The 27,788-nt window shown below is 38.7% G+C and overlaps 1 protein-coding gene across 1 annotated transcript; it reads right to left on the bottom strand.

Moving 5' to 3' along the window:
- fmnl1a (formin-like 1a) lies at positions 1 to 27,493 on the bottom strand. The gene is made up of 26 exons (XM_053514703.1): positions 26,609 to 27,493; positions 19,273 to 19,356; positions 15,292 to 15,378; positions 15,121 to 15,194; positions 14,929 to 15,012; positions 14,684 to 14,827; positions 12,337 to 12,442; positions 12,085 to 12,161; positions 11,896 to 11,989; positions 10,605 to 10,679; positions 9,800 to 9,910; positions 8,753 to 8,902; positions 7,559 to 7,660; positions 7,043 to 7,334; positions 6,678 to 6,944; positions 6,449 to 6,570; positions 5,447 to 5,646; positions 4,708 to 4,942; positions 4,539 to 4,607; positions 4,158 to 4,238; positions 3,518 to 3,647; positions 3,149 to 3,312; positions 2,929 to 3,030; positions 945 to 1,043; positions 735 to 840; positions 1 to 587 (listed from the first exon to the last, which is right to left on the bottom strand). The coding sequence occupies exons 1-26, from the start codon at positions 26,756 to 26,758 to the stop codon at positions 523 to 525; spliced, it is 3,270 nt and encodes a 1,089-aa protein (XP_053370678.1). The 5' UTR covers positions 26,759 to 27,493; the 3' UTR covers positions 1 to 522.
- Between the last annotated feature and the right edge of the window lie 295 nt (positions 27,494 to 27,788).

Genomic DNA, 27,788 nt, shown 5'->3' with positions numbered 1-27,788 from the left:
TAAACACTTTCTTTTATTGCTGAACAGAGCTTTTTTTAATGGTTTAGCACAAGACATTCATGTCTACTTTATCTTCTAATACAGTGATCTTTTCCTAAAAACACCTTGTCTTTTTTTTTTTTTTTTTTCACATGAATGTCACCACGGCTCTATTAAATCCAAAAGTATATGCACGCCGGGTGATATGAAACAGTTCAGATCATTAACCAGATCATTATTTATGTACAGCCATTCAAAATGTAATACAAGGTTAAAAAATAATAATATAGTTAATATATATATATAATTATAATAATAATAATAATAATAATATGTGATAAGGATGATCGTATGAGTGTGTGTATGATGTCTCTGTTAGTGTGTAATTTGGATGGGTATTTATGTGTATTTATATATATATATATATTTAATATGGGTGTATTTAAGAATTTGAAGTCTGGTGCAAGTTACTGTATAATAACCCTAATACAAGCTATAACACTGTTTAGTTTTAGGTTGGTCGTGGGACCGGGAATAACGGGGTTAATTTTCTTGCCGCTGCGCAGGTCTTCGTCCGTCCGTTCGACGGTACGGAGAGTTTCTCAAATCTGATGGGACAAAAGAATGACACACACACACAGGATGTACATTTCTGATTTCACCATTATTTGACATGATGCTTATCTCATTTTAAAAAAAAATTGTATAACTGTGATACGTAATGTAGTAAGAGGTGCTCATGTAGTTCTTGTTACCCGTGATGATGTCCTCGATGGCTCCGTCAGTGACCTGCGGCTTCACCTGCCTCTTCTTCAGCTCGGCTATCAGATCCATCTGAGGCATCTTCGGCATCATGGGACCCTGATGGTAAGAACAGATGTTGTGAGAGCAGATCAACGAACCTTTGTCCTGGAAGTTATTTTTTTACATCGAAGTAAAGGAAAAGACGTGGAAGTGAGGCTGACCTTCTGCGGCGTGCTCTCTTTTTTCTTCGGCGAGGGCGTGCTCTGTTCTTCGGCCGCCATCTCCTGCTTCCTCCTCTGCTCGTTATCGTGCTCGGCTTGCTATCATGGACAGAGACCACGTAATCATGAAGATGTTTGTTTTTAGTCTTTCTGTTGTTTTTACTTTTTTTTTTTTTTACTAGGAAGAAGATTCCGCTCAGGCAATTATGACAAAGTAAATACAAATTTACACAAATAATACTTCTTCCTATTAAAAATGACATCAATATTCAATGTTATGCAATTGGAAAAAAAAAAAAAACATAAAAAAAAAAAAAACAATAACATTGTGGAGAACTGTTAATCAAACAAACTTTTAGACTAGATTTAATAAAATACTTACTGTATTGTACATTATAATGTATGATTATTTAGAAATAGCAATTTGGCAGAGCGTATTTTCCAAATGCTCTAAAAGAGAAAAAACTTCTAGTTTAATAATGTTTTACTAAATAACTACAATCCTAAAAAGCCAGTGTTTTTGTTGAAGGGACTTGAGTTCTAGGTGATGTTTGTTTCAGAAAACTAATTTATGAAGCACCTAAAAAAAAACAACGTTTTTTAAAACCATTTAATCTGATTGAATCAGAGGCAATCCACGAGTGCCGATAAATAGCACAACAGCACTGGGACGTTTAACTATACAGTATGTATCACTCTGCATCACAGGTGTTCTACTATTGTTAATTAACTGGGTCAGTTAGTTAGTCAGTTAGCGAGTGAGTCAGGGTCAGGGGTAGCTTAGTGGTTAAGGCATTGGACTACGGTTCGGAAGATCCCAGGTTCAAACCCCACAACCACCAAGTTTTCCCTGTTGGGCCCTTGAGTGAGGCCCTTAACCCTCAACTGCTCAGATGTTTAATGAGATAAAAACTCTGGATAAGAGCGTCTGCCAAATGTGCAAATCTAACTAGGGTTGATATTCTAAAGCAGAATAAGTGGAAATATAAAGGAAAATTTCTAAGGTTTTTGATTCACCTCCTCAGGTTAGGTTTATTCTCCGGGCCTTTTGGCTGCATAGTTTCAGTAAGAATTTAAAACTACTTTTAGCTCTGTTAATTACACTAAATGTCAGTCGCCACCTCCGCCAGTCACAGTTAGTTAGTTAGTCGTGCTGATATTCAGAGCAACAGCTCAACCCCGAGTGTGGTAATACCCATTGGTTAGAAGTTGTTGATTAAGGACATCAATTCCAACTGATTGACAGCTCACAAATAGACGAATAATCGAAGATTAAAAGTAAACAAATGGCATAAAAATGCTATTTAGCAAAAAACAAAAATATAAGATGAAAAATGCTTAATATCTATGAAAGGAGTTCCCAGTGTCAGCACTTGTATGGCTGTATATAACTGTATAGTTGTACTTGTATATGATACAGTAAAAATATAGTACAAAAATAAGTAAAACCATATATTATATTGCTTTCAAAATATTAAAATAATAAAGTTACATTTTCATGAAAAAAAATTAATGCACCAAAAAGCAACAAAAAGAGTTGTGCTGTTATCGGAAATAATTTTTTCCGAAAAATATTTCCGAAATAACTTTATGTTTTAAATGTAAGGCACATTGCTGTAAAATACAAAGAATAAAACGTTATAGTAAGAACTGTTACGGAAAAATAATAGTAAAAATTGGGGGCGCAAATATTAACTCAGGGTCGCATCACGTTGAGTTCATCTTTGATGAGTTTCCGATAACAGCACACCTTTTTTTGTTGCATGATTTTTTTTTTCATGCAAATGTAACTTTATTATTTAATTATTTTGAAAACAATATAATATTAATACCAATTTTCATCGTTTTTACATCAGGAATCAAGAATATTTTTATTTTTGTTCCCCAAATGTGTTCAACATTAAATATTTCAGCTTTCAAGGTTAACTAAAGGTGTTTATTAATTGTGTCTTTCATTGTCACCCAGAGCTCACATCACTCTTACCTTGTAGGCCTTAACGAATCTGACAAACAGAGGGAAGAACATGGAGGGCTGTGTGGTCTTCGGGTTCTCCCCAAAATACTCCACTACTGAAACATACGCCTCCTAGTGGAGAGGACGTGGAACAACCGAGTAGATCAGATTATATTCGTCAATCCATTGAGCTATACAGTACTGTACATGGAAATGTGTCCGAGATAACGAATAGGTGTGTTATTATCACCTGCGCCGTCTTGCCGTCTTTAACTAGCGAGTCCAGGACCGGACTGTTGACCTTAACAAAGTCTTTCAGTGCCACGATGTCATCCTGCACCATGAACTCCTTCTTGGTTCCCTCCATCCCTCTCTCTAACGAGCGAACGTCCTGAAGCACACTATCCAGAGACACTGAGACGAAAAGAGAGTTTTTTTATTTATATATATATAATGCATGACATTTTATTTCTACCATCTCATCATAAAAAAAGCAATAAAGTTTATGATTTGAATAAAATTTAATTAGTATCGAGCTCCCTGGTTATTATTCACATGGCTACACTTGAGGAAGAGGTGTTTGTGTGTGTGTGTGTGTGTAGGAGCTCAGAGCTCGTACCTAGAGCAGCCTTGTCGATGAAGTGCAGCTCGGTGTGGAAGGCGGCCAGCTCGGGGTATTTCTCATGCACCATGCTAGATATGAAGTGCAACAGAGTCTGAGAGCGATCGGTGGACTTGGTGTCTAAGAGCTAACAAAGACAAGGGAAAGAGAGAAGAAAATAAGATGCCGTTTATATGTTCGGCTGATGTTTGTCTTAACCATAAACCTATGTATACAATATTATATATAGAAATATACATGATTAATAACAGGTTTTTTTTTCTATAATCAGCCAGGCGTTGATTTATGACACTTACATACCTAGTGAGTCACAAAATGTTCGGACTTATTACACTTAACTGATGGAATTTCACAGTGCTTATACCCTTGCATTAGTAATTTTATTGGAGAAAGTTCATAAAACGTTCCGATTAACCAAAAGGTTATGGCCTGATTTGTTGCTTTTACATCCGTTTCATCATATTTATCCCAGGCGCCTCATTGTCCACTGTGTCCAGTTTAAACCGGGTCTTATTATTATTATTATTATTATTATTATTATTATTTTTGGATAAGAGATCTATAATATAAAGCAGCGTCCAGAAACATCTCAAAGCTTAAGCTATGATTCAGAAGCTGCTCTAAGGTCAGAACTCACCAGATCGAGACTCTGCAGACGGAAACCGTAGGCCGCGCCTCTCTTACTGCTGTTCATGTAGTTCCCGAAAGCCAGGATGATCTACGGGGGAAATGTTTAGAATCAAAATATTTAATTTAACATTAAAAAACGTTAATAGTTAATGCTGTATTTATATCATTTTTTAATTATGGTAACAAGGTGCTGACACTGGAGACTCCTTCCATAAACCTCAGACATCAGACATAAAAAAAAAACAATAATTACTGTCTATATATAGTACTGAAAGTTTTTTTTTTTTTTTTTATTATGCATTCTAATAAATTATTCGAATAATTCTCATTCTAATAAGTAATTCACGGTATAGAGAAGACCTGAAACATTTTGATTGACAGCACTCACCTCTAAGATCTTCTTCAGCTTACTGGAAGACTTTAGCGACATGGATGCCGCGATGATGGAGTTCAGTTGCTACGGAAACAAGGATGAGAAGTTATGACCGACCTTGTACACACACTCTGAATACACATCCAATGCAGATCACTTCGTGGTTTAACGCTGCTGTACTGACCGGCTGCATCCGCTTGACCATCTCGGGGAAGTTGCCCATGAAGGTGAGCGTGCTGATTCGCTGAGCGAGGCGCGGGATTTTACCGAAGTTCATGATAAAGCGGTCCTCCTCGGTCAGCTCCTCCAGGGGACGTCCCTCCTTCACGTAGTTCTGCAGCAGCTTCATCTCGTAATCAGAAGGGATGAAGCGCTCCAGGAGCTCCAGGAAGTCCAGGCTCAGGGCCTGCTGATCATATCTGAGGGTGGAAGAGGGAGAATAAAGTCAGGAAGTCGAGACGGTGTTCTCCCAACTGCTATTGCGTAGTTTTATGTGTAACTTTTACATAAAACAAAAAATGTTGAATTTGAAAGATTATTTTTGAATTTTTAAACATTTTTCTACCAAAGACAAACAATTATATTCTTATTTTATATTTTCTCTTGTAAGCCTGTAAATTTTACTTTAATATATATGTTACTTTTTGTATAATTTTACTTTAATGTTATCTTTAGCCATTAATTAATTTATTTATTTACTTATTTTTCCTATCTTTGGTCACAATCATGATAAGAATATTACTGAGACTGATGAATAAAAATTAAAATCCAATAAAATTTGTATTTGATAATGACATACAGTATAAGTAAAAATAATTATTATTTTGATGAAATCCCACATTAACCCTTTCAGCACAGGTTAAACTGGTGTATGATTAAAACCTCAGCCCGGTTTAAATCTGCGAGCTCGGTGCTCTACGTACGTCTGGATGGCGGTGCAGATAGCGTCGGGACTCATGCCCGCCTTCCGCAGGGTGATGGCCAGGTTCTTGGCCTTGTTCGCCTCCAGAAGAGAAACTTTAGTGGGAGCTTTCTGAGCCTTCACCTTCATCTTGGAGAGATCAGCTGGAGGACCCTGAGCCTTCGTCTTAAACTTTTCTGCAAACATGTCCATGTTCAACTCCTGTGAGGGAGAAACACACAGAGCAATAAGTACTGTAACAGCTTAACACACACACACACACACACACACACACTTATTAAGACCTTACAATTTCTGAATCGCAACCTTAAAAAGCCATCAGAGAGGAGTCTTTATAGTTATGAACCTTTTGAAGTTTGACATTATGAATTAGTAAACAACATGAAAATATTAGTAAATATTACTAGTTATAAAACATATATATTATTATATTATGTTATATTATGAATAATATTTCATTATTTGTGTTTTAAAATACAAAATATGTAAATGAAAAAAACTGGAGCAGCAATTTATCCTGAATATTTAAAATAATTGTATTGTTTTATCATTGAATAAAATTAATTGCATTGGCCAATAATAATATTTATTAATATTTATGTATAAAAGTAAATATTCATCTTATTTAAATTGTAAATATATTAACACATGGATTATAAAAAATGCTACGAAACGACTCTACATCAAAACATTAGAAATAATATTGATTTGAAATATAAATTATAGATGAATAAATTATATTATATTATAGTACGTTGTTTAATGACTTCATGCTATACTAATAAATAAAGTTTGAAGTTATAATAAATGCAGTATATTTAAAATTAAAATTTTAAATAAATGAAGAAATATATAATTATTGTTGTATTCTACATTATTAGTTTACAAAAAAAAAAACATTTAAGGAAACTCTTCTTCGATAATTTTAATTACATGTAAAATATCATTTTAAGATTTTTTTTTTAAAAATATTATAATTTCTGCCTCCTCTCCCCCACCTCACCTGTAAGAGATGCTCATCATCCAGCTCTTTAAACACAGTTCCTTCCAACTGGTTGGGTTTCAGAGCCTGCCAGTTGAGCTGCGGCATGCGGAACTTAGTCTGGATCGGCTTTCTGCTCTTAACTTTTGCACCAAAATGAAGAAAAGAAAAAAAACCAGGGTATTTATATTTATGTGTCTTCTTTTTTTTCATGCGCGGGTGTGTCGGATTGTGTATAAGGCGTCTTTACCTGTTTCGGCCGCAGGAGCGGCTCCTGGTGGAGGAGGCGGACCACACCCAGGTGGGGGCGGGGGAGGAGGCGGGCCTCCACCTGGAGGAGGAGGAGGAGGTGGTGGAGGCGGGCCTCCACACCCTGGAGGAGGAGGAGGAGGAGGTGGAGGTGGGGGTGGAGGCGCGGCAGAAGCGGCGGGAGAAGCTTCCTCACCAGGTAGCGGAGGAGGAGGCGGAGGTGGAGGAGGAGCTGCCGACGGAGCAGCCAGATTGGCTGGTGCTGAGTCTGTGGATCATTAAACAAGATTTAGATCTTTTCTTCAAATCATGAAACAATCATTAGAATAAAAACCCCGGAAGCTCCACAGTGAATCTGATTCGTACCCGTTTCGGTGCCACCAGCAAGAACGGTCTGCACCACAGTCACGGGGATGACCTCAATGTCCAGGGACCCCGAGGACGTCCTCTCGAGCCTCACCAAACCTTTGTCCTGCAGCTCCCTCAGTTTTACCTCGAGCTTGCTGTCCCTCTGCTCCTCGGCGTCCCTGTTCTCAACGCTCTGTCTTCTCGGCTGAGACACGCGCTCCTGCTCCTTCTCTCGCTCTCTCTGGATCTCACGCTCGCGCTCACGCTGCTGCAAAGCGCTGACCTGAGCGCATGACTCCCGCAAGCTCTCCTGAGACACGGGAAGGAAGACGAGAGAGACAAGGTGTCTCCGTGTGAGTGAAGGTGGCTTAAAACACAGCCCTTCAGTTCATGTTTTTGCTTCTAAACATGCTCAGGCACATGGTAGAGAGAGACGGAGAGAGACAGACAGCGTGATGAAGTCTGAGAAAGAGAACGAGACCGAGTGAGAGACAGTGTGACAGAGAGACAGACGGAGAGGAAGCTGTACGGTACCTTGAGAATCGCTGACTCTTTAGTGACCTGCATGAGCTGCTGCTCGAGTTCAGCCACTTTCTCCATGGCTCCATTCTCATACTCCTGCAGCTTAGCACTCAGCTACACACACACACACACACACATACACACACAAGTCATATAAGAGCACATTCTCACACAACTTGTATAGAAATGGACTTTGTATAGGACCGGTCACTACGTTAATCAATCAGGTTGCCTCCGTGTTCATTTGCATGTGGATCAGAGACTGAACTCATACATAATTCAGCACGAATGAGCTCTTATTGCAGGATTTATATCGCCTCAAATTGTTCTTATTATCTGACTTTATAAGGCCACGTTCTCTCTCTTCCTCTTCCTCAAATGCCCTCATTTATTCATCATGTGTATCTGATCATGATCATGCCTTTTTCATACATCAATCCGGTTACATTTTGGGAAACAGGACCAAGATACAATCTTAGCAGACCGAATTTACCCTTTTAAACCTCAAACTTCATGCTAATAGCATCAATAATTGCAAAATGCTGCATGAACTAATATAAAATTTCTGTTCTCCACAAGGTGGACCCCAAATGTCAATGTTCATCTGGGGAAATCTGACATGCAGCAGAGCGACAGGACCTGCTAACAAGTGCTTGCGTCTTTTTCCGAGAAAGCAGAGAAGCGTATATTTCCTCGAAAAAAAGATTATAATAGTGCATGACAGAGGCACACAGTCCGTTTTGCAGAATTAAGTTTTGTTTCTTGTCGTGCTTGCTGTGAACAATTTAGCCAGTACGTCACGTCTCAAATATCAGGCGGTAACCATGGAGACGTCTCGATCCGTAAAACTGTCCGGCTCGGCCCTTGTCCAGGGTCATCACGGTGTCCTGGACCGTAAAGCTGTGACAGACACTAATTTGAAAACTGTCTAGCACTGGGAACCATAAAGCTAGATAGAGAGATATGAAAGGGGCGTTCAAGTCAAACCGGGACTTTTGATTTGTTTGTTTGTTTGTTTGTTTGTTTGTTTGCTTTTCGGCTGGCATTATTTCTACTAATTCTACTAATTTTACTAATTTCTACAAACTAATGTACTTATATCAGACCGCCTGCTTCAGCCTGAAACGCCGGCCTCCCAGAAGTTTCCAAATACTGTACTATGTACAGCCCTTTTAAAATGTTTGCACCTTTCAAACTCAACCTCACCTGTGCGTTGTGCTCCTGCAGCTCCTCCAGATGTTCCACTAGTCCTCCTTTGTTCTCTGCGTCCTCCAGCAAAGCGCCCACGTCGAACACGTTATCCAGGTACGCCTGGATCTGAACCTGCAGCTTCTCGCTCTCTGTCAACTTCAAGGACTGAGAAAACACATGCACATACATAAATGTACATACACACAAAAGTGATGATTTGTCTTGCTGTCAGGTTTATATCAATGTCTTTAAACGCATCATCGTTTCTATAGTAACCGCTAATTCACAGTGGCTTTGAGGGTGGATTCTCCAAATTGGATGTCTATGTGGACTTTAACACCCTTGGTTATTATTCCATCGGTTATTAGTGCTTTGGAGGTATACCTGTAGTTCAATATTAAAAAGTCGAAAACCACCACTCACAAAAGTAAGTACACCCCTCTAATTTCAGCAAAATATTTTAGTATTTTCTCTCAAAGGACAATACTACAGAAATGAAACTTGGACATATTTTAGAGTAGTCAATGTGCAGCTTGTATAACAGTACAGATTTACTGTCCTCTGAAAATAACTCAACATACAGCTGGCAACCAAAGTGAGTACAAAAGTGATAACAGCTGGACATCTTTAACCATGCAAAGTCACCATGTTTGTTAGTGGCTTCAGATCTAAACCCTATTGAGAACCCTATTTATGGCTGACTTTGACACTTATTCACACACTAGGGGGAACCTTGCATGTCTTTGGCCTGTTGGAGGAAACCCACTAAGCACGGGGAGAACATACAAACTCCATACACACACAGTAGACTTGATGCAGGAGGTGCGAGGCCACAGTGTTTATAACTACATTATTGTGCGTCCTTCTTATAATATATTTTATGCAGAAATGTGCAGAATGCTTTTATTCGTTTCAGTGACTTAACATCTCCTCTGACTGACAGGAGGAACTTTGTCTGGTGACTTTTCGTGAGAACAAAGTTGCTTTTCTTAAAGTATAAATCAGTGTTGTATAAATAGCGTTGTGAGAAGCCACAGCTGGGTGAAAGCGATCTGAACTCACCTCTAAATACTGATCGAGACCGAGCTGCGTGAACTCGTACTGAAGGTGTACCCGGAAATTCATGTTTTCCACCGAGTGAACCACAATGTTGATGAACTGCATACACGCCACCTACAGTCAGAGAGAGAACACGTGGGAAGAAGTGAGACACATCACAAGGTGCGGTAGCAGCGGTTTGTTACTGGCAACTGTCACCATGGCAACTGAAATTACTGTAATGATGCTGGCAAAGGAATAACATCATGAGTAAATTTTGGAATATTTGTATTATTATCTTCTTTGCAACGCAAGAGTGACAATAAGAAGTGCACTTGATTCGACAACTCACATCAAACAAGATACATAAACTAATGCTGTTTTTGGTAATATTAATAGAAATGCAGAAGGATCGATGGTTTAAGATTTTCTTTCAGCTGCTCCCGTCACAGCAGACCATCTGATCTGGTTTTACACCGGATCCCCTTCGTGACGCAACCCGACGCTTTTCCAACCGGGCTTGGGACCGCATGTGGCTGGGTAGTATGGGGTGTGGCAAGCCACTGACAGCCGGGCTCAAAACCAGATCCTACCTAACATAAAGCCTTAGGCGCCTGAGCCACCATTCCCCTCACTGGGGGCTCAATGGTACATAATAATAATAATAATAATAATAATAATAATAATAATAATAATGAGTTTATTCTTGAGAAAATGAGAAGTTCAGAGTTGTAAGGTACTGTATATATAATGTTGTAAGGTATAACCAGATGTTGGGTATATATCCATGTGTTATAGAAGAAGTGCAACAATGGGGTAAGAAACAAACCATGAAGTCAATGTTGCTGTCGTCACTGCTGAAATACTCCATAAGCTTCTCAAACCTGTTCTTCTCTCCACTCACCTGTCAGAGAAAGAGCGAGACAGAGAGAGAGAGAGCGAGAGAGGGAGAGAGGGAGAGAGGGCTTGATATATTATAGAATAAATTTTTTTTTCTTAAAAAAATCTGAGTACCCTATTTAGACACACAGGTTGCAGAGCCTATTCATAAGATATATTTCTAATACATTGAACATGAATATTAAGTATGGGCCGCTCCCTGTATGTTTTATATATATTCACGCATATATTCACGCATATATTCACGCATATATATATATATATATATATATATAAGTAAGTGAAATATTCTTTAATCTAGCCAAAACTATCATTTCTTAAAATAAGATTACAATAAATAAAGCTTATTATTAGTCAAATGTCACTGAAATTGTAAGCCTAATTTTGCTTTATTCAGGAAATAAATTGCTAATACTAGTGGGATTTTATTTGGCTATAAACAATGCATTTTTTGCTTAAAATTTATAGTAAATTTTGATTAGAAATAAGCTTAATAATCTTATATTTTTAAGATGATATTTATGATTGTAATCTTTTTGTAAGAAAATATAGATGTTATTATAGATCAAGTCTGGCTTTCTAGATTTAAGAATATTTCACTTGTTATGATATCAGAGAGATAAAAATATGAGATCATAAAAGATAGTCAAAAGTAACTTTTTTTGTGGAAAACCCTAGGAATGCCACTACAGCCAAAAAAAAAAAATACATCTTAGGAAGTGAAATATTCCTGAATCTATCCAAACTTATCTATGTAATACTTAACCATACTCAAAATAAGATTTCAACAAAGCAAATGTAAGATCATTATGCTTAGTTGTGACCAAATGTTATTGAAATTGCAAGCAAAAATGTCTTGTTCTATTGTCAGATCATTTTGTTAGTTTTTAGCAATTTATTTCTTGAAAGAAACAAAATTCTCTGCCAATAGAACAAAAAATGTTATTTTTATCATAATTGGTCTCAGCTCCGTCTGTTAGTTAATCACCTACTGTTAATGAAAGCACCGCGACCCTGACCAGGCAGTTGCTAAGGAAATGTTACACATCTTGGATCTCAGTCAGATGCCCTGGAATCTTTCACAACTTTAGGACTGTTACACATCACATGAGGCAACCCAAGCAGGGTGTTGCGCAATTTAGTTGAAAGTCACTTCATTTTCAATCTTGAATCTAAAGAATCAGCTACTTTCAGGGGGGAAGTATATGACCTATTCTTACATCTTTAAAGTTGTTAAATGCTGAGATAATGATGTCATGTCCACCTCTAACGAGACACACGGCAGCCAACAGCTCCAACACGAGGGCTTTTGTCCTACACAAGAAAATACACGGTGTGAAATAGTTCCAGCATTGACAGAGAAAGATCAAGTGTAAACAGACAGATGTGGATATTAGTTCCTGGGGTACCTGGGGTTCCTGTTGTTGAGACTGAGTGTGATTTCGTTCACACAGCGAGGGTGCGTCATTACAAGGTTGAAGCCAGACTGTCCAAGACAACCAAAAAAAATTAAACAATAGATACAGAAATTATTTTTACAAACAGTCCTTATGCAAGGATGAAGGATTGCGGTATGCACGAATACAAAATACAAAAAGGCATGATTGAGTTTAAAGTATTAATAAGTAGTATAATAAAGTGATTGTGTGTTATTTACGTACCTGATAGTTCATGATAGCTCGCAGGCACATAATGCAAACATGTACATCATCTCTTTGGCTTAAGCGATTTTTCAGAGATTTCCTGCCATGTGTCAGATTAGTCAGCCTGAGGGGGAAAAGAGAGAATAATGAGGATCCGGAAAATTATATAGCTGCAGTAAAGCTAATCAGATATATACCAGTAAACTACTGACAGGATCGTGGGCACCCAAGGCTCACCCATGCCCACGGGGACCAACGGCGTCCCCGTCTGGTCTGACCTCACAGAAAAGCCAATGCAGCACAAATTGTGGAAACAAATCAATTCTGGCCATGATAGAAAAGAGCCCAAGGCCAATGATCCACCTCTAAACCCAATCCCAGATCCCAATCCGATTAAACATCCGTGGATTACAGCGAACAAACAAGCCTGATCTACAGTACGGAGGCCATATCATGTTGCTGAACTCAGCGAAAACCTCCCACATTGACCCAGGATACGAAGGATCTAGGGGTAGCTCAGTGGTTAAGGCTATCGGACTATGGTTTGAAAGGTCCCAGGTTAAAACCCCACGACCGCCAAGTTGCCATTGTTGGGCCATTGAACAAGGCCCTTAACCCTCAATTACTCAGATGTATAATGAAATAAAACATATTACTCTGGATAAGGGTGTCTGCCAAATGCCTGAATGTAAAAATGTTCCCACTACATCCTCAAAAATTGGATGAATGCAGTATGCAATATGTAGTTTTATCTCCTTAGATGAGAAGATACTGCAGGCATGGTGCAAACGGAAAAGTTTGGATGGGGTTCTGGTTGAGTTGCCATTGGGAAGTCACTAGGATTTGTCAAACGACCTCTTCAGGTCCGTGGTACTGGAGGTCCATGCCAGACACAATAATAACACATTTAGTGCATAATAAGCGCCTGGTAAGAGTGTGGTGCGATCTGGTCAGACACAGTAATAACATGGTTGGATTTCATCATCCCTGGTGAGCATGTGGTCATTTGTGTGATAGGAAATTAGTGACAAGATGAGTCACAGTGAGAACCTGATTGTGACATGGCTAGGAAGTAGGATAAACTTGATAATTGCTAAATTTTCCATTTTGACCCCGTTCCCACTGCATTCTTCAATTTTCTTTTTTTGGGCTGCAGTGGGAACCTCAATAGATGCTTTGTCGAAGTGTGATGGGGACATTAGCTAGCTAGTATGATAGTTAGGCTTTAGCCTGTTAGCAGGTTTGAAACTGATACTTAACAACATAAATATACCATTTCTGTGTAAGGAAAAACAATGCGCTCAGTCTTTTATATGTTCCACACTGTAAAATTCACATTATGTTACTTTTACAAAGTAATATAATGGTTAAAAAATTAGTTTTAATTTCCTAGAAAGTAGTTTTTGTATATCTAGACATTCGCTGCAACAGAAGCCATGCTGGTGTACTGTTGCGCCGCTACTTTTATTCGTGTATGCTAAATCTGTGGAACTACAGTAGCTGTGATTTATTATTAAGAATTTTTAGTAGATATAACATTTCATTGACACATTGGTGCAGCAGTTAGCATTGCTTCCTTATACTGTTGGTTCAGGGTCTTTGCTTTACAATCCGAGGTTACTTTTACAATTTGCCAGTATCCATCTTGGTTTTCTCCACATGCCCATTAATAATTAACCCCAAGATCAATGGTTCAAGTCCCAACATGACGAAGCTGCCACTGTTACATCTCTAAGCAAGGGGTCTTAACCTTCTTTAGTGTTGACTCTGCTTTCTGACTTCAACTTCCTAACCACTCTCACTTACTCATCTTCTATACCGCTTTATCCTGTATTCAGGGTCGCGGGGGCGTGCAGCCTATCTCGGGAGGCTTAGGGCATGAGGCAGGGTACACCCTGGACAGGGTGCCAATTCATTGCCGGGCATACACACATACACTCACCTCGGGCAATTTGGGAACGCCAATCAACCTAACCTACATGTCTTTGGACTGTGGGGGAAACCGGAGTATCCGGAGAAAACCCACCAAGCACAAGGAGAACATGCAAACTCCATGCACACAGAGACGGGAATCAAGCCTGGCCGGGAATCGAACCCGGACCCTGGAGGTGCAAGGCGACAGTGCTAACCACTAGACCACTGTGCCGCCACTTCCTTACCAGCATGGATATATTAGGAAAAGAGTTCAGTGTCCTGTTCAGTGTACTGTATATGTGACAGAATTTCTTCTTCTTCCTTTGCTTTTTCCTATTCTTTAATGATGTGTACATGATGGTGTCTGGTGTCCCATTTCAGATCCACTGACTGACCAAAATAAACGAGTTACCCAAGACAGGTTAGAGGTTTTAATTTCCAAGTAACTAACCGGACTGTGAACGCTCGAGCAGCCCGGGTCATGCCTTGCGTTGCTGAAATCGTGGTGTTCTTGGTCAGATCCTCTACAGATCTCTCGGACATCCTCCTGTTATCTGGAACAGAACCTCCATTCTCCACTGACTCCAACTCAAACCTGCAGCACACAACGCAAATCAAAGTCATATTGAGTATCTTTTTTTAGGTCTTCATGGCAAAAGAACTTGATACATGCTTCCTGTATTTATTTGAACTTACGGTGCATCACCCTGAGCATAGGACAGATAATCCACCAGCACATCTAAACCCTGATTCTCTTCATTCAGAAACTCTTGAGCCCATCTAACAAAAGGAATAAAAGGATAGAGAAGTTGTTAACAGAATATAAATCATGTTGACATTCTTCCAGGGTCGCAATTTGGTTCCAAAATGAGATCAAGGGAGACTCACCCAATGTGATTGGTCCTCAGAGAGATCTCCAGCTCCCTCAGAACCTGAGTGGATTCCTGAATGCGCTTCTTAAACTGTGGAGCGGAAATTAGATTAAACACTTTATCTCCTTGTAGAAGCTTCCAGGAATGCTGATAGAAAACAAAGGAGAACAATGAAGCGAGGACCAACCCTGCGTGTCACTCCTCCTTGATCCTGGTAGAAACTCTTGATCTTATTTAGGTATGCAGATGGAGGGTTCTTCACCTGGAAACGCTCCTAATGGACACAGAGAGAGGGATGGAATGATGGATGGATGGATGGATGGATGGATGGATGGATGGAGGGTAATATCTAGGCATGTATGTAAGCATTGATAAAAGGAAGGAAATGCATATATGCAAGGCATAACAGATTGATGGACTAATGAATAGATAATGAACTGATGAAAGGATAGATGCTGTCTGTACATAGGTGAAAGGGTATAGTAAAAAAAACTTTCAGAAGACATTTAAAACTAGTGTTACATATAGGCATAGAGATGGAATAATAGATAGTTTAAGTGATTAATGGATGGAAAGATAAAAAGCTATATTAATAAATGGATGTTTGGTGGATGGATGAATAAATAGATTAATGGATAAAATATTGATAAATGAAAACATAGATTTAAAAATGAATATATGGATGGATTGATGGAAGGATAATACATGGATGGATGGATAATACATGGATGGATGAACAGATTAATAGATTTCTAAACAAATCTTAATAGAAGAAATACTAGTTTAATGGATGGATAATAGATGAATAGATGGGTTAATATAATAATACATTTTAGATGGATAGATGAAAGGGTAGTTTAATAAATAGATGGAAAGTTGAAAAAATGAAAAGATATAATAAATGTATGAATTAATTAATAGATTGACATATAATTAGATGGTATGTATGTATGTATGTATGTATGTATGTATGTATGGAAATAATTAAGAAATAATTTAATGGCTTTACAGATGATATATTGATGATAAGGGATGGTGTGTTAATAAGTGATTAAGAGGAATGAAGAGATTACGTATCTATTAACTATTTCCATTCATCCTTTAAACTAAAAAAATCTATTTATTAATCTATTTACCCATCCATCATCCATGCAATGTAATACATCGATTATTGGATCAACAGGTGGAAGAGGGGTTTAATGAATGGATGATTTGAGGGATGAATGTATAAACATATGGAGGGAGGAACGATAAAATAAATACATGGAAAAAGGAAAGATTAATGAATAACAAAATGTATGAAAGGATGAATTCATAGATGGAAGTATCATTTAACTTTGGATGGGTGAAATATCTTAATAAAAGAGTTGAATTTTGAACAAATAAATTCATGAATGATTGGATGGATGAGTAAATGGATGGATGATAAAAAAAATTCTAATAATTTTACAATAGAAACTCATACTGTAATACAATGCAAAAAACAGCAAGATCAATCCTTTTTTATTTTTGAAGAACTGTTTTCAATCACATTGTTTAATTTCTAATGCAATAATGAATATTGTAATTATAGCTAAATATAGTAATAACAGCTAAAACAGCTAACGATTATAATATTAGAACCTGTATCTTCTCTGTGAAATAGGAATAAGTGAAAGGCTGGACAGTGAGAGGTTTATCCAGTGTGTGAGTACAGTACTTTTGAAACATTTGTCCTCATCGACCCGCAGAGAGAAAAAAAAGAGAGAGAGGAAGCACACTTCTGGGACTTGCGGCTCACACTGCTATGACATTTCGTTGCTTTGCAGCCGTGGTATTCGAGTTAGCAGCGTGTGGTTGCCATAGCGAAATGTAAATATTAACACAGGAAGTGAGAAGGAAATGCGCTGTTACCTTGCAGCCCCATCTCACGTCCATCTTAATATCTGTATCTTAGTTCTTGGAATTCCTATTTAGTATTTTCCTGGTTGACGCAAGTAGGCGACACTACAGCATTTTATTTGTTTTTATTTTTTTTCATTATGGTGTAGATTGTTGGGTGTGATGCTATGTTTGCTATGTTTGATGTTATAACATGGATTTTCATGAAGATGTCTAAGCAAAATGAAGAAACAGCACAAAGTGAGATGATCATTTAATCCGCAAAACTCTCCCAAAACCCAGTCTAGACGCTTTGCTAAACGTTGCATTATATAATTTTTATGGATGTTTAGAGGAAGTCGGGCTTCCTCCGTAGCCTCAAACGATCATCCTACGTGTGCTGCTAACGTTTATCGTGCTTGTACCGGACATGAGGCAACGTCAATGTTAAGCAACACGTCTCTTGCTTGTTTTACTTTATGTCTGATGGCACGCAATATATTCTGAGGAAAGTAGACACACTGCACACGGTGACACTTTCTTGTATTTACTTCCGTTTGGCTTCTCACTTCTTCCCTTTTTTTTTTTATTCAGCTGGATTACCTGAAATTTTAACATCAGCCAGAAATGGGTCATTTTTTTTTTTTTGTAAAAATTTTTTTACCAAGCTTTTTGTTACAAAATATTATTAGGAATATCACTATTTTGGACTATTACTCATATTTTGAAAAATGCTACACTACACTGTGCACAGCATTACAGTATGATTCCAACAACAAGAACGGATAAATTTACCTCCACTAGTTGCTGAACAATGAGTGACTCTGACTTGATGTTGTTGACATCTCCCAGACGTCTGCAGGATGTCATCAAGACCATATACAAACTACAAAACTACTTGGGACAGCTTCAGGACCCATTCATTCATTCATTCATTCATTTTTCATAGGGATTATTCTGTACAGGGGCGTAGGAAGCCCGGAGCCTTTTCCAGGAGACTTTAGGCATGAGGAGGGGCACACCCTGGACAGTCCGTCATCGGGGTTCGGCTAAAATGTGAAAATCTTGTACTAAAATCAATACTAAAGACGGAAATAATCTTTACCATATTTTTATGGAGTAATTAGTAATATCTCATTTGAAGTCTGTCCAAAATCAAAATTGTACAAGTAAGTACACTACAAGAGGTCTTGTTCTTTTTTCTTTAAAGACCTTTAGGACCTTTCTAAAATATATATATATATATATATATATATATATATATATATATATATATATATATATATATATATATATATACTTCTTCCTTCAGGAACTTCTTTAAGATCTTTAAAGATAAAAGTACAAACTCTTAGTCCTCTAATTAAATGTGCAGAAGACACACTCTTCCAAACGCCGCTCTAGTAAACTGTAGATCTTTTTTGTTTGATGTGTGAATGCTCTATAGGTCTACGCCCTTCTACGTATCAAAAAATATTCTGTTATATGTTGTCTCTCATCCACTTGCACTCTAGTTGGAGCACTTTGCAGCTCGGGGCTTTATTTCCGAGCACATTTGCCCCGATTTCTTTCAGCCGGGTCTGCCCTGATGTGGGTGAAGTGGCACGGCAGCGGGACTGGCATTTAGTGTTTACTAATGAAGTGCAATTTTCAAGCAACCTTTAACCCATAAAAACACACTGTCACTTTAAAGGGTATAAACTCTGCCTTAAATTAGTCTTGAAGGCAAAGAGAGGATTCGACGTGATTGTACAGTAGTTCTTTGCTTTGTATTTGTTTTAGTGTTTAGCAGAGATATACAGTAGTAATTCCATATTGGTTTAAAAGACAACCAGTTCACTCCACCACCTTAGAGTTGGTACCCTGGACAGATTTAATTTATCGAATTTATATCCCAGAAGCTCAACAATGTTTGCATTTGCATATTTATTCTAAATATGATTTGAATGTTTACCCTTTTGTTGCCCCTTTCATCTACCTACAGCTACCTGCCTACAACTGGAAAACCCTGTAGATAAGGAAAGTCAAACAGAGACTCTTTGACTACAGGTTCTTCTCAGTTTTGCTCTGTGTGCACGATGGAAAGGTCAAACCCTTACAAAATCCTGAAAATCACACCATCATAAAATAAAACAGAAGTTAATAACAGCTATTATTATTATTATTATTATTATTATACCTTTTTTTTTAATGTGGTATCAAATCCATGACATTACTAATGCTTAAACGAAATGATCACATCTACTTTTTTTTTTTTTTTTGTGCATTAGCTCTTTCGACTTTCTGTTCAAATGGCACTTGCACATACCTGATCACAGACCAGTTCCCATTTCTTCTCATTATCATACTGACTCAGAAGCGTCATCTTATCAGGAGGCAGGTTCATGGAGCTCTGTGGAGAGAAATGAAGATAAGAAGTCAGAATGAAACGAGGATCTTCAACATGCATGTGGGAACTACGGAACTGAATTATTATCTATAGAGATTTGGGCAATTTGTACAGTTGGTGCTATTTATTTGTGAGAGTGTTAATGGCATGGCCTATAATAGTAATATAGCTTTAAAGGATAATGTAACAGAACAATTCGGGGGGGGGGGGGGGGGGAGGTCTTGGGGGGGTTAGCCCAATGTGTGTGTTGAGTATGGTGTGATTACCACACGCAAGAATTTCCTTGTATTGAGAAAAGAAACTAGTATATATGGAAGTCCAGGGGTATTTCGTGAACTTTAACCAGATATCTAATTAGTCAATCACATTGCAACAACTCAGCGCATTTAAGCACGGTCAATCTGCCGACAATCTGCTGAAGTTCAAACTGCATGCCACTCCTGTCAGCTGAGAACAGGAAACCGAGGCAACAATTCACATGAGCTCACCAAAAATTTTTGAAGAAAACATTGCCTGGTCTGATGAGTCTTGTGTTCTGCTGATGGTAGGGTCAGAATTTGGCTTAAGTAACACAAAAGCACGGATCTGTCCTGCTTTGTATCAACTATTCAGGCTAGTGTTGGTGTGATGGAGATTCTCTTGGCACACTTTGGGCCCCTTAGTACCAACTGAGCATGGTTTAAATGCTACAGCCTGTCTGAGTATTGCTGCTGAGCATGACCATCCCTTTATGACCATGCAATGCTAAAATCATCTCAACCTGAGATGGTGTCTTGAGTTCATTGTACTCAAATGGCCATCTAGAGTCACCAGATCACATATCCACCAGAGCACCTTTGGGACGTGGTGGAACAAGAGATTCACATCATGGATCCTGAGCATGTTAATATGGACAATGATGTGACATCATGTCATCATAATATGTCATTTATATGTTATATGTTGGTATGGATTTAACAAGGTTCTAGAAACATACCTTAGGGGTAGCTTACTGCTGATCGGAAGTTCAAACCCTGGTACCACTAAGTTGACACTGATGGGCCCTTGAGAAAGGCCCTCAACTCTTCGAGTGTAAAATGAGATTTAAGAAAAAATGTAAACCACTTTGGATAAGGGCATCAGCCAAATTTTAATGTTAATGTATGTATTGATCTAATGTATTAATGTATCTTCGTACTTTTGACTGTTTATTTGTGCAACAACAATCCTTTGGATTTTGTCTTTGGGTTTAGATTTATTATGAATTATTAGGTTTCGTGTTGGATTATACTGTAGATTATAGATCTATAAAAAAAACCTCTTACACATGGATTCTCACTAATCTAGCTACTAATTTATTGGACGTTAACTGATTACCCCAACAATTAAATCCTAAAATAATCCTATGTTACATTTACATTAGAAATTACAATTGAAAAAAAAATGTAATCTAGATTTCTCTTTAAACATTGTGTTAACTAGACCCGGTTATCTATATACTGTATATGATTCTTTAGCCTATATCTATATAAACATGTGTCCTGAAATACCCTCTCATTACATCAATATCGAGAGACACTCTGGGGAAAAATGTGGCATTGAGTTGAGTCAACACATAATCTACATATTTTTAGTTTGCATCAGCCACAGACTTGTACCACACTAACAGTGACTCACGTCATGTGTAGGTTAGTGTTTACATGCAGTCTCCATGGTGTCCTCTGTAACACATGACATCAGTGGAATAAGTAGAGGAATCTGTGGTTAATCTCTAAATCTTATTACGTAATTGATTGTTGCGCAATAATGATACCTGCGTAAACTATATTTATATGCAGTGGTGGTCAAAGGTTTATATACACTCACCATCAACATGTATGGTTTGCAGTGATAATGGAACTGGGAAAGAATTTAAACCCCAAGAATTTTGAATGCCGGATTTTTTTATTTTAAATTATACATAAAATATACAGTATACATATACCAACATATGTAAATTGGTAATTTTGTGGTGCCAAAAGTGCTAAAAATGTCCTGTTAGTAATAATTAATAGCTACGACCTTTTTACATATAATAAAAAGGTGTTTTAGACAACACTCATTGGATTGACCAACACTTAATTGGAAAGTCCAAGGAGCTCAATGCAGATTTGAGAAAAAGGATGGTAGATTTACACAAGTCAGAAGCGTCTTTTGGATTCCAAGATCAGGTCAAACAATTTGCGTAAGTTATTTGCCAAAGTATAAAAAGGAGACCCAAACCTGAGCTGAGAGAAAATTGGTTCTGATGTACAGGAACAAGCCAGGAACCAAAAAGACACAGTTCCACCATGAACTGAAAGCAGCTGGAACACTAGTGGCAGTGTTTACAGTCAAGCCAGTAAAACATCACCGTGGAGTGAAAGAAGCCCTCACTCCAAAATGTACACTTTCAAGCTTGACTAAAATTTGAAGCTGACCAAAAAAAAAAAAAAAGACAAAGGAAAAGCCTTCTGGAGGGAGGATTTGCCCACATGTACAGTATGTTTGAAAGAGTAAAGGTGAAGCATTCAACCCCAAAAACAAAAAACAAAAACGATACGTTGTATAGGCTTTGAAGCATGGTGGCGGTAGGATCAGACTTTTGGGCTGTTTTGCCGAAAGTGGAACTTGTTTACTGCACATAGTGGATGGAATAATAAGGAAGAAGGAGGATTACTCAGAATTCGTCATGTGACCTCAAATCATCAGATAAACCAACATTAAACCAACATTGAACACAACCAATTCTGCCATGATGGATAGTCAAATGTCCAACCAGGATTCTGACAGAAGCTTGCAAAAGCATCTGCTAAAGGTGAAACCCGCTAAGAGAAATTTATGCAGATATTATATAAGATGTTATATAAATGCCTTACAATGGTTCTGCCATAAAAAAAAAACAGACCCATTCAAAAAAATATATTGCACGCCCAATATTGCCATGATGAGGAAGTGTACACTTCTAACTTCAGCTGGAGGTGGTGGTCATAACAGCTAATGGATCTCTAGTGATGTATTTCTGTGGTTTGGCTGAGATTCTAAATATGTTTATGTCTCCACCACTAGGTGGTTTATTTTTTGTTTCTTCAAGTTGTCCATCCTGACGTTCAATCAAGACCCTCGTTGATCTCAAGAACCAGTGGTTGCATGTTTGTAGACTTTATATAGAATTATTATTAGATGAACATGGTCAAGGTCAGTGTAAAGTCAAATGTCTGTGGTAACAGCAACACCCTGACGTGAACTATTAGCCCATAGCCTGGAGCCGCGGATTGTTTTGTTTCCTATTTAAAACATATCAGTACCTTTTGTTATGGTGTGCTGTAATAGGAAATTAATCAACACCTTCTGATTTCAGAATTCTTGAGGATCTGATTGATAATAACGTTGATTCATCATTAGAATCTGTGCTTTAACTAATCTGATCTTGTCTCACACAGGCTGCAAACACTTACACACTGTACATTTTGTCTATCTATACAAAATGTTCATTTTGAGGGTTTTTATTTTTAATGAAGATAAACCAGACACACCTAAAAGAACAGTAGGCTTAACATGTTTTAGGCGTATACTCCGAAATAAGGTTTCGAAAAGGGTGTAACGTGTCGCTTGTGCTGGGTGTTTCCTTTTCAAAGTAGTTGTGGCTTCCGCTTCAGAGTTCTCTCTCGATCTCTTTTTTTCTTTTTAATGAGCGATGAGGGTGAAAATGGTTTTAGCACTTCGACATAGCGAGAGCTGGCAGAGAAGTCAGAGGTGGGGATGAGCTCAGACGCCATTGTAGTGAATTACAGGACGGACCGACCCGGCTTTGTTTTGTTTGCTTTGATTTAGTAGTTTAACATAACTAAACATAATTACCTACTTTAGTAGGTACGTTTAGTAGTTTAACGCCCACGAGTTGTTACCCACCGGCACCTTTCTTGCTTTAAAATCTCATCCAAAAAGAACAACAGCGGCTCGATCAACCTCGGCTTCCTGTGCCACTTCGCAACTTTCAGTTTAACATAGAGGAAAACTCCACCCTGAGCAACTCACGCTATGTGGCCAAAACTTAGTGAATGGTTTATAAACACACCCACATGTACTTATGTATGTACACCTTGAACATCCCTTTTCAGATTTTTTCTATTTCATCCCAAAGCAGATGAATGGGGTTGAGGGTGAGAGCATCAGCGCTCGAGTTCTTCACTTCAGCTTTGGTAAAACCACAGAGCTGGCTTTGTGCACACACACACACACACACACATCGGCATGGTGGAACAGGGTTGGGAAGGGAAAATGTGTGCTACAGAACACAAAGGATTTCATACAATAATGTGCTAACAGTTTTGACAATATCCATATATAGTATGTACAACATTTGGCAGATGCCGCTATCCAAAGCGACTTATTTTTTTAGGTCAGTATGTACATCTTAGCAGTCGAGGGCCTCGCTCAAGGGCCAAACGGTGGCAACTTTAGAACCTTTGGTTTCAAACTGTTTAAACTTGGAACCTTCCGAAACAAAGACCAATGCGTTAACCTTTTGATCTGCCCTTTGATCCCTGATTTTTTGATATTTTTTAATATACTCTTGAGGAAGATTTCTCCAGGCTTTCTAAAGGACTTTTTCGGTTCTCATTTATATCTCTCATTTTCAGAGCAGTTTCAGGCGAATATCTTTTGTTTTCGTTGAGCCTCACAATGCATTCAAGCGTAAACGAAAAAAAAAAAAACTTAAGGCATGAACCAGTGAGAAACAGGTGCAGATGATGACAGATGATCAGGACGGTGATTAGTATCCTGGTGATGCCAAAATGCTGGGTGGTTGGAACAGACGAGAGGGGAAATGAGGTCGAGGCTGAGGTTGTAAAAAGTTAAAACTGTACCAAGTTTTGTTCCTAAATTAAAATTAGGTGGGGCTCAAGACTTTTTCCACACTACTGTACTGGGCTTCAGCGTTCAAGCGTTCCTAATCTCATGGATCACCAACTAAGCCAACTCTTCAATAACTGACGATAAAGTGCATTCTCACGCTTTCTACAAAACCGACTTCTACATTCCAATCAACATAATATATATTTTTTTACGTTGAACCCGGCAACGTGACCAGCAACAACACGATACCAGCGTCATGTTCTGCCACCTGCATGACATGGCACAACTGCCCACTTCCCATGCAAACAACTTCGAGCTCCAGATTGTGAAACACAGTGAAGTTCTTCACAGTGAAGCTCGTGTCTTTGCACTACTTTTTTACACTATTTCTCGCACTTTCATGGTATCTTCTAGGTAGATACAGTATGCTCCGGTCTACGAACGTCATTACTGACATCCAGGCTGACGTTGAGAAACAAGGGCCCGGTGGTTTGTGCGGTGAGCAAAGGTTTAAATACAGACATACATTCTTCACATTTAATTCAAATTTCGCTTCAGTCTAACACACACACACAGTTTTGAAACTCGTCACCGATACAAATAGATTAAAGAGGAAGTCGGGTCAGTTACTGTTTTTTTTTTTAGGTTTGAAATAGAAGCACTTTTAGACTGAGTATGTATATGGTGCTAGGCTCTTTTATTGCTTGCTAATGCGAGTTAGTGTGTTTTAACATGAACTACATGCACCTTTATAGTTAAAATATACTGTACATATACCGTAAAGTACCGTAAAGTACCGAAAAGGTGTACCGTCCCAGTTTCTAAAAGTCTAAAGTTCAGGATTTGACTTCATATTTTATATATATATTTTTTTTAACCATGCTAAAGGAACTTGTTGCTGTGTTTCATAAGACAGACTCCCGGCAGAACCGTTAACCAATCTGTCATCACTCAACGCCTATTTCCTCTCGCACAAGTGCATGAGTTCAGTGTTTGTTTAGAGGAAATGAGGAAAGTGTTTCGTTCCCAAAAAAAAAAAGGAGAAAAAAAAAACGCACCCAAAATTTGTTGCAGGTGAGGTTTTATACAGTAGATATCTGGTATCAACCAAGAAATATTAATAGCTATTACCAATAATATCATTAGCTCCGCCTCCTGGATGATGTAATCGATTTCAATTCGCAATAACGTGACACGATTTACGCCCTGTACTGTATGAGCGAGTGTATACTCAGAGTGGAGCGCAAAGGTTTTCACGCCCTTTGCATCGAATAAGGGAATGTATGACGTCATCGCTCAAATCCCCCAAAAAAGATTTGTAATGAATAAATAAATACATACATGAAAGACATGATGTGCGTTTTGTACACTTTTTTTGTCTCTCCTTGTGATCTTCAGGAGATTTGAATGATGCAACTTCCTGTTAAACATCTGACTTGTGGGTATTTCGAATATTTTGAAGTGTGCGTCTGTGTGTTTAGGTTATTTGAGTTGAGCAAGATGGTGAGAAGCGAAATAAAAATGAGGCTTTTTCGTGATGAAAATAATGAGTATTTAAGGTCAAATATTGTTACAGTGAGTTAGGGCGTCAGAAATCCCGTTTTTAATGGGCTCTTATTTTAAGTTGTGTATGTTTAATAACTTATTAGTTTGAAACCGGGCAGTGGTGGCTCAGTGGTAGGTCTCTCGCCTGCCATGAACAGTCCTGGGTTCAAACCCCACCCACTGGGTGCAGTGCTGGTGCCAAACCCCAATAAACTGGCAGGGTTGCATCCGGAAGGGCGTCCGGTGTAAAACCTGGGCCAAGTTGTGTTTTGATGAGATCAGCCAAAAAATCAACAGGGCTAACGTATTAGTTGTGAAAAAGTTTACACCCCCCTTTTCTCTTTTATCGTCTCCCTTTATCGCCTTCTTCTTAACTCCCTCCTTCTGTGCCATCGTGTGGTTTCTGATGACTCTGATATGATACCCATCCCCTTCCTTTCTGACTTGTCTAGTACGTTTACATTTACATTTAGACATTTGGCAGATGATCTTGTTCAGAACGACTTACTGTACAAAAGTGCTTTGAAGTTTCCGCCATGGTTCTTCTTGATTGACGTATTTGTTTAAAATACTAATCAGGAGGTCTGTTTTTTGGTTCTATGTATCGCATTGTGGTGTTGCTTTAGGATATCTTGGCAGTTTGTATTAGAATTCTCTGCAGTTGTGGATAAATTGTAAAAATAAAGGGGTGAAAACTTTTGTATTCCATATTAATTAGTGTGGAATCACTTCTATCTATCTATCTATCTATCTATCTATCTATGGTGGCCTATACGCTGTTAATGGTGTGTCTGTCTGTCTCCGTGTCTGCTGTTTATAATATCCACGTGTATTTCCATTCTCCGTGACTCACCAGCACCACGTTGAAGCGCTCCTCCAGCTCATCCTCGGGTGGCATGGGCAGTTTCGGAGGTGCCGTTTTCTTCCTGATGGTTCCAGGCGCCGGGTTGCCCCCGCCATCCGAGCCCTCGGGCTGTTCCAAACCGCCTGCTGCGTTTCCCATCACTACCTTCCTTAGGAATTCCAGGATCCTAACTTCCTCGAATCACAGCCAACGAGATTTCCCAGAATTCCTTGCCCGCGGCCTGATTTGCTTTCTATATATCTCTGTGTGGGTCTACAATCCTCAGGTCAGTTAAGTCCAAAATGGAGGGAAATCATTCATGTCTTTTAGGACATGATGTCTGGTTGATTGACGGCTGACTGGTTGATCGGTGGATTTCACGGAGAAGATCAAGAAATGACCAAAATAAGTCTTGTTAAAGTTTAAATGCTGAGCACCAGAGCATGAGGGTAAAGCATGTCCTATGTTGAGCAACGTCCTCTGCGTTTCAAGAGGACGGAAGACACGACATGAGCGAACACACAAACTTGTGTGCGGTAAAACAAAAAAAAAAGGGAAGCAGATATGTCACTTACAATACGAACATTCACTCTGAAAAGAGAAAAACAACAACAACAAAAAACAATAGCAGTCCTTCAGGCGACGTGAATCGAATTTTTCACCGGTTCAGAGCGATTCTCCAAATGCTCACGGGTCGGTCCGAGCCTTAGGCCTCACTCTGCTGCCTCGATCTTCTGCTCAGTACACGAGAGACTCGAGCATCCTTCTTCATGTTTCTCGTCCTCTAAAGTCGGCAGTCACAAAACAGCACCCGTGTGTCTGAACGCTTTCGTGTCTTTGGGGACTGTTTAACGGTGTGACGGGGGAAGATAGAGGGCTGTGAAGAGGAAACCGCAGAGAGAGAGAGAGAAAGAGAGAGAGAGAGAGCAAAAAAGCAGAAGCACTGATGCTTCCTGAACTCTGAGCATGACAAAAACCGAGAGAGAGAGAGAGACAGAAACAGAGAGAGAGAGAGACTGAGACGAGGCAGAGAGACGGGAGGCAGAACATAAAGAGAAATAAATATTTATGTTTACTTCTTTAATATTGCACTGCTAATAAAAACTTTTTTTCCAATAAAGCAGCTCTTGAGAAAGTGTTCAGATGTTGTAGAGACTACAAAAAGGTGTACAGAAGCAGGTGTACAGAG

Source organism: Clarias gariepinus, chromosome 16 (assembly GCF_024256425.1).
Source record: "Clarias gariepinus isolate MV-2021 ecotype Netherlands chromosome 16, CGAR_prim_01v2, whole genome shotgun sequence".
Taxonomy (NCBI): Eukaryota; Metazoa; Chordata; class Actinopteri; order Siluriformes; family Clariidae; genus Clarias; species Clarias gariepinus.
The sequence above is the reverse complement of the archived record's forward strand: the minus strand, read 5'-3'. Positions and strand labels throughout refer to the sequence as shown.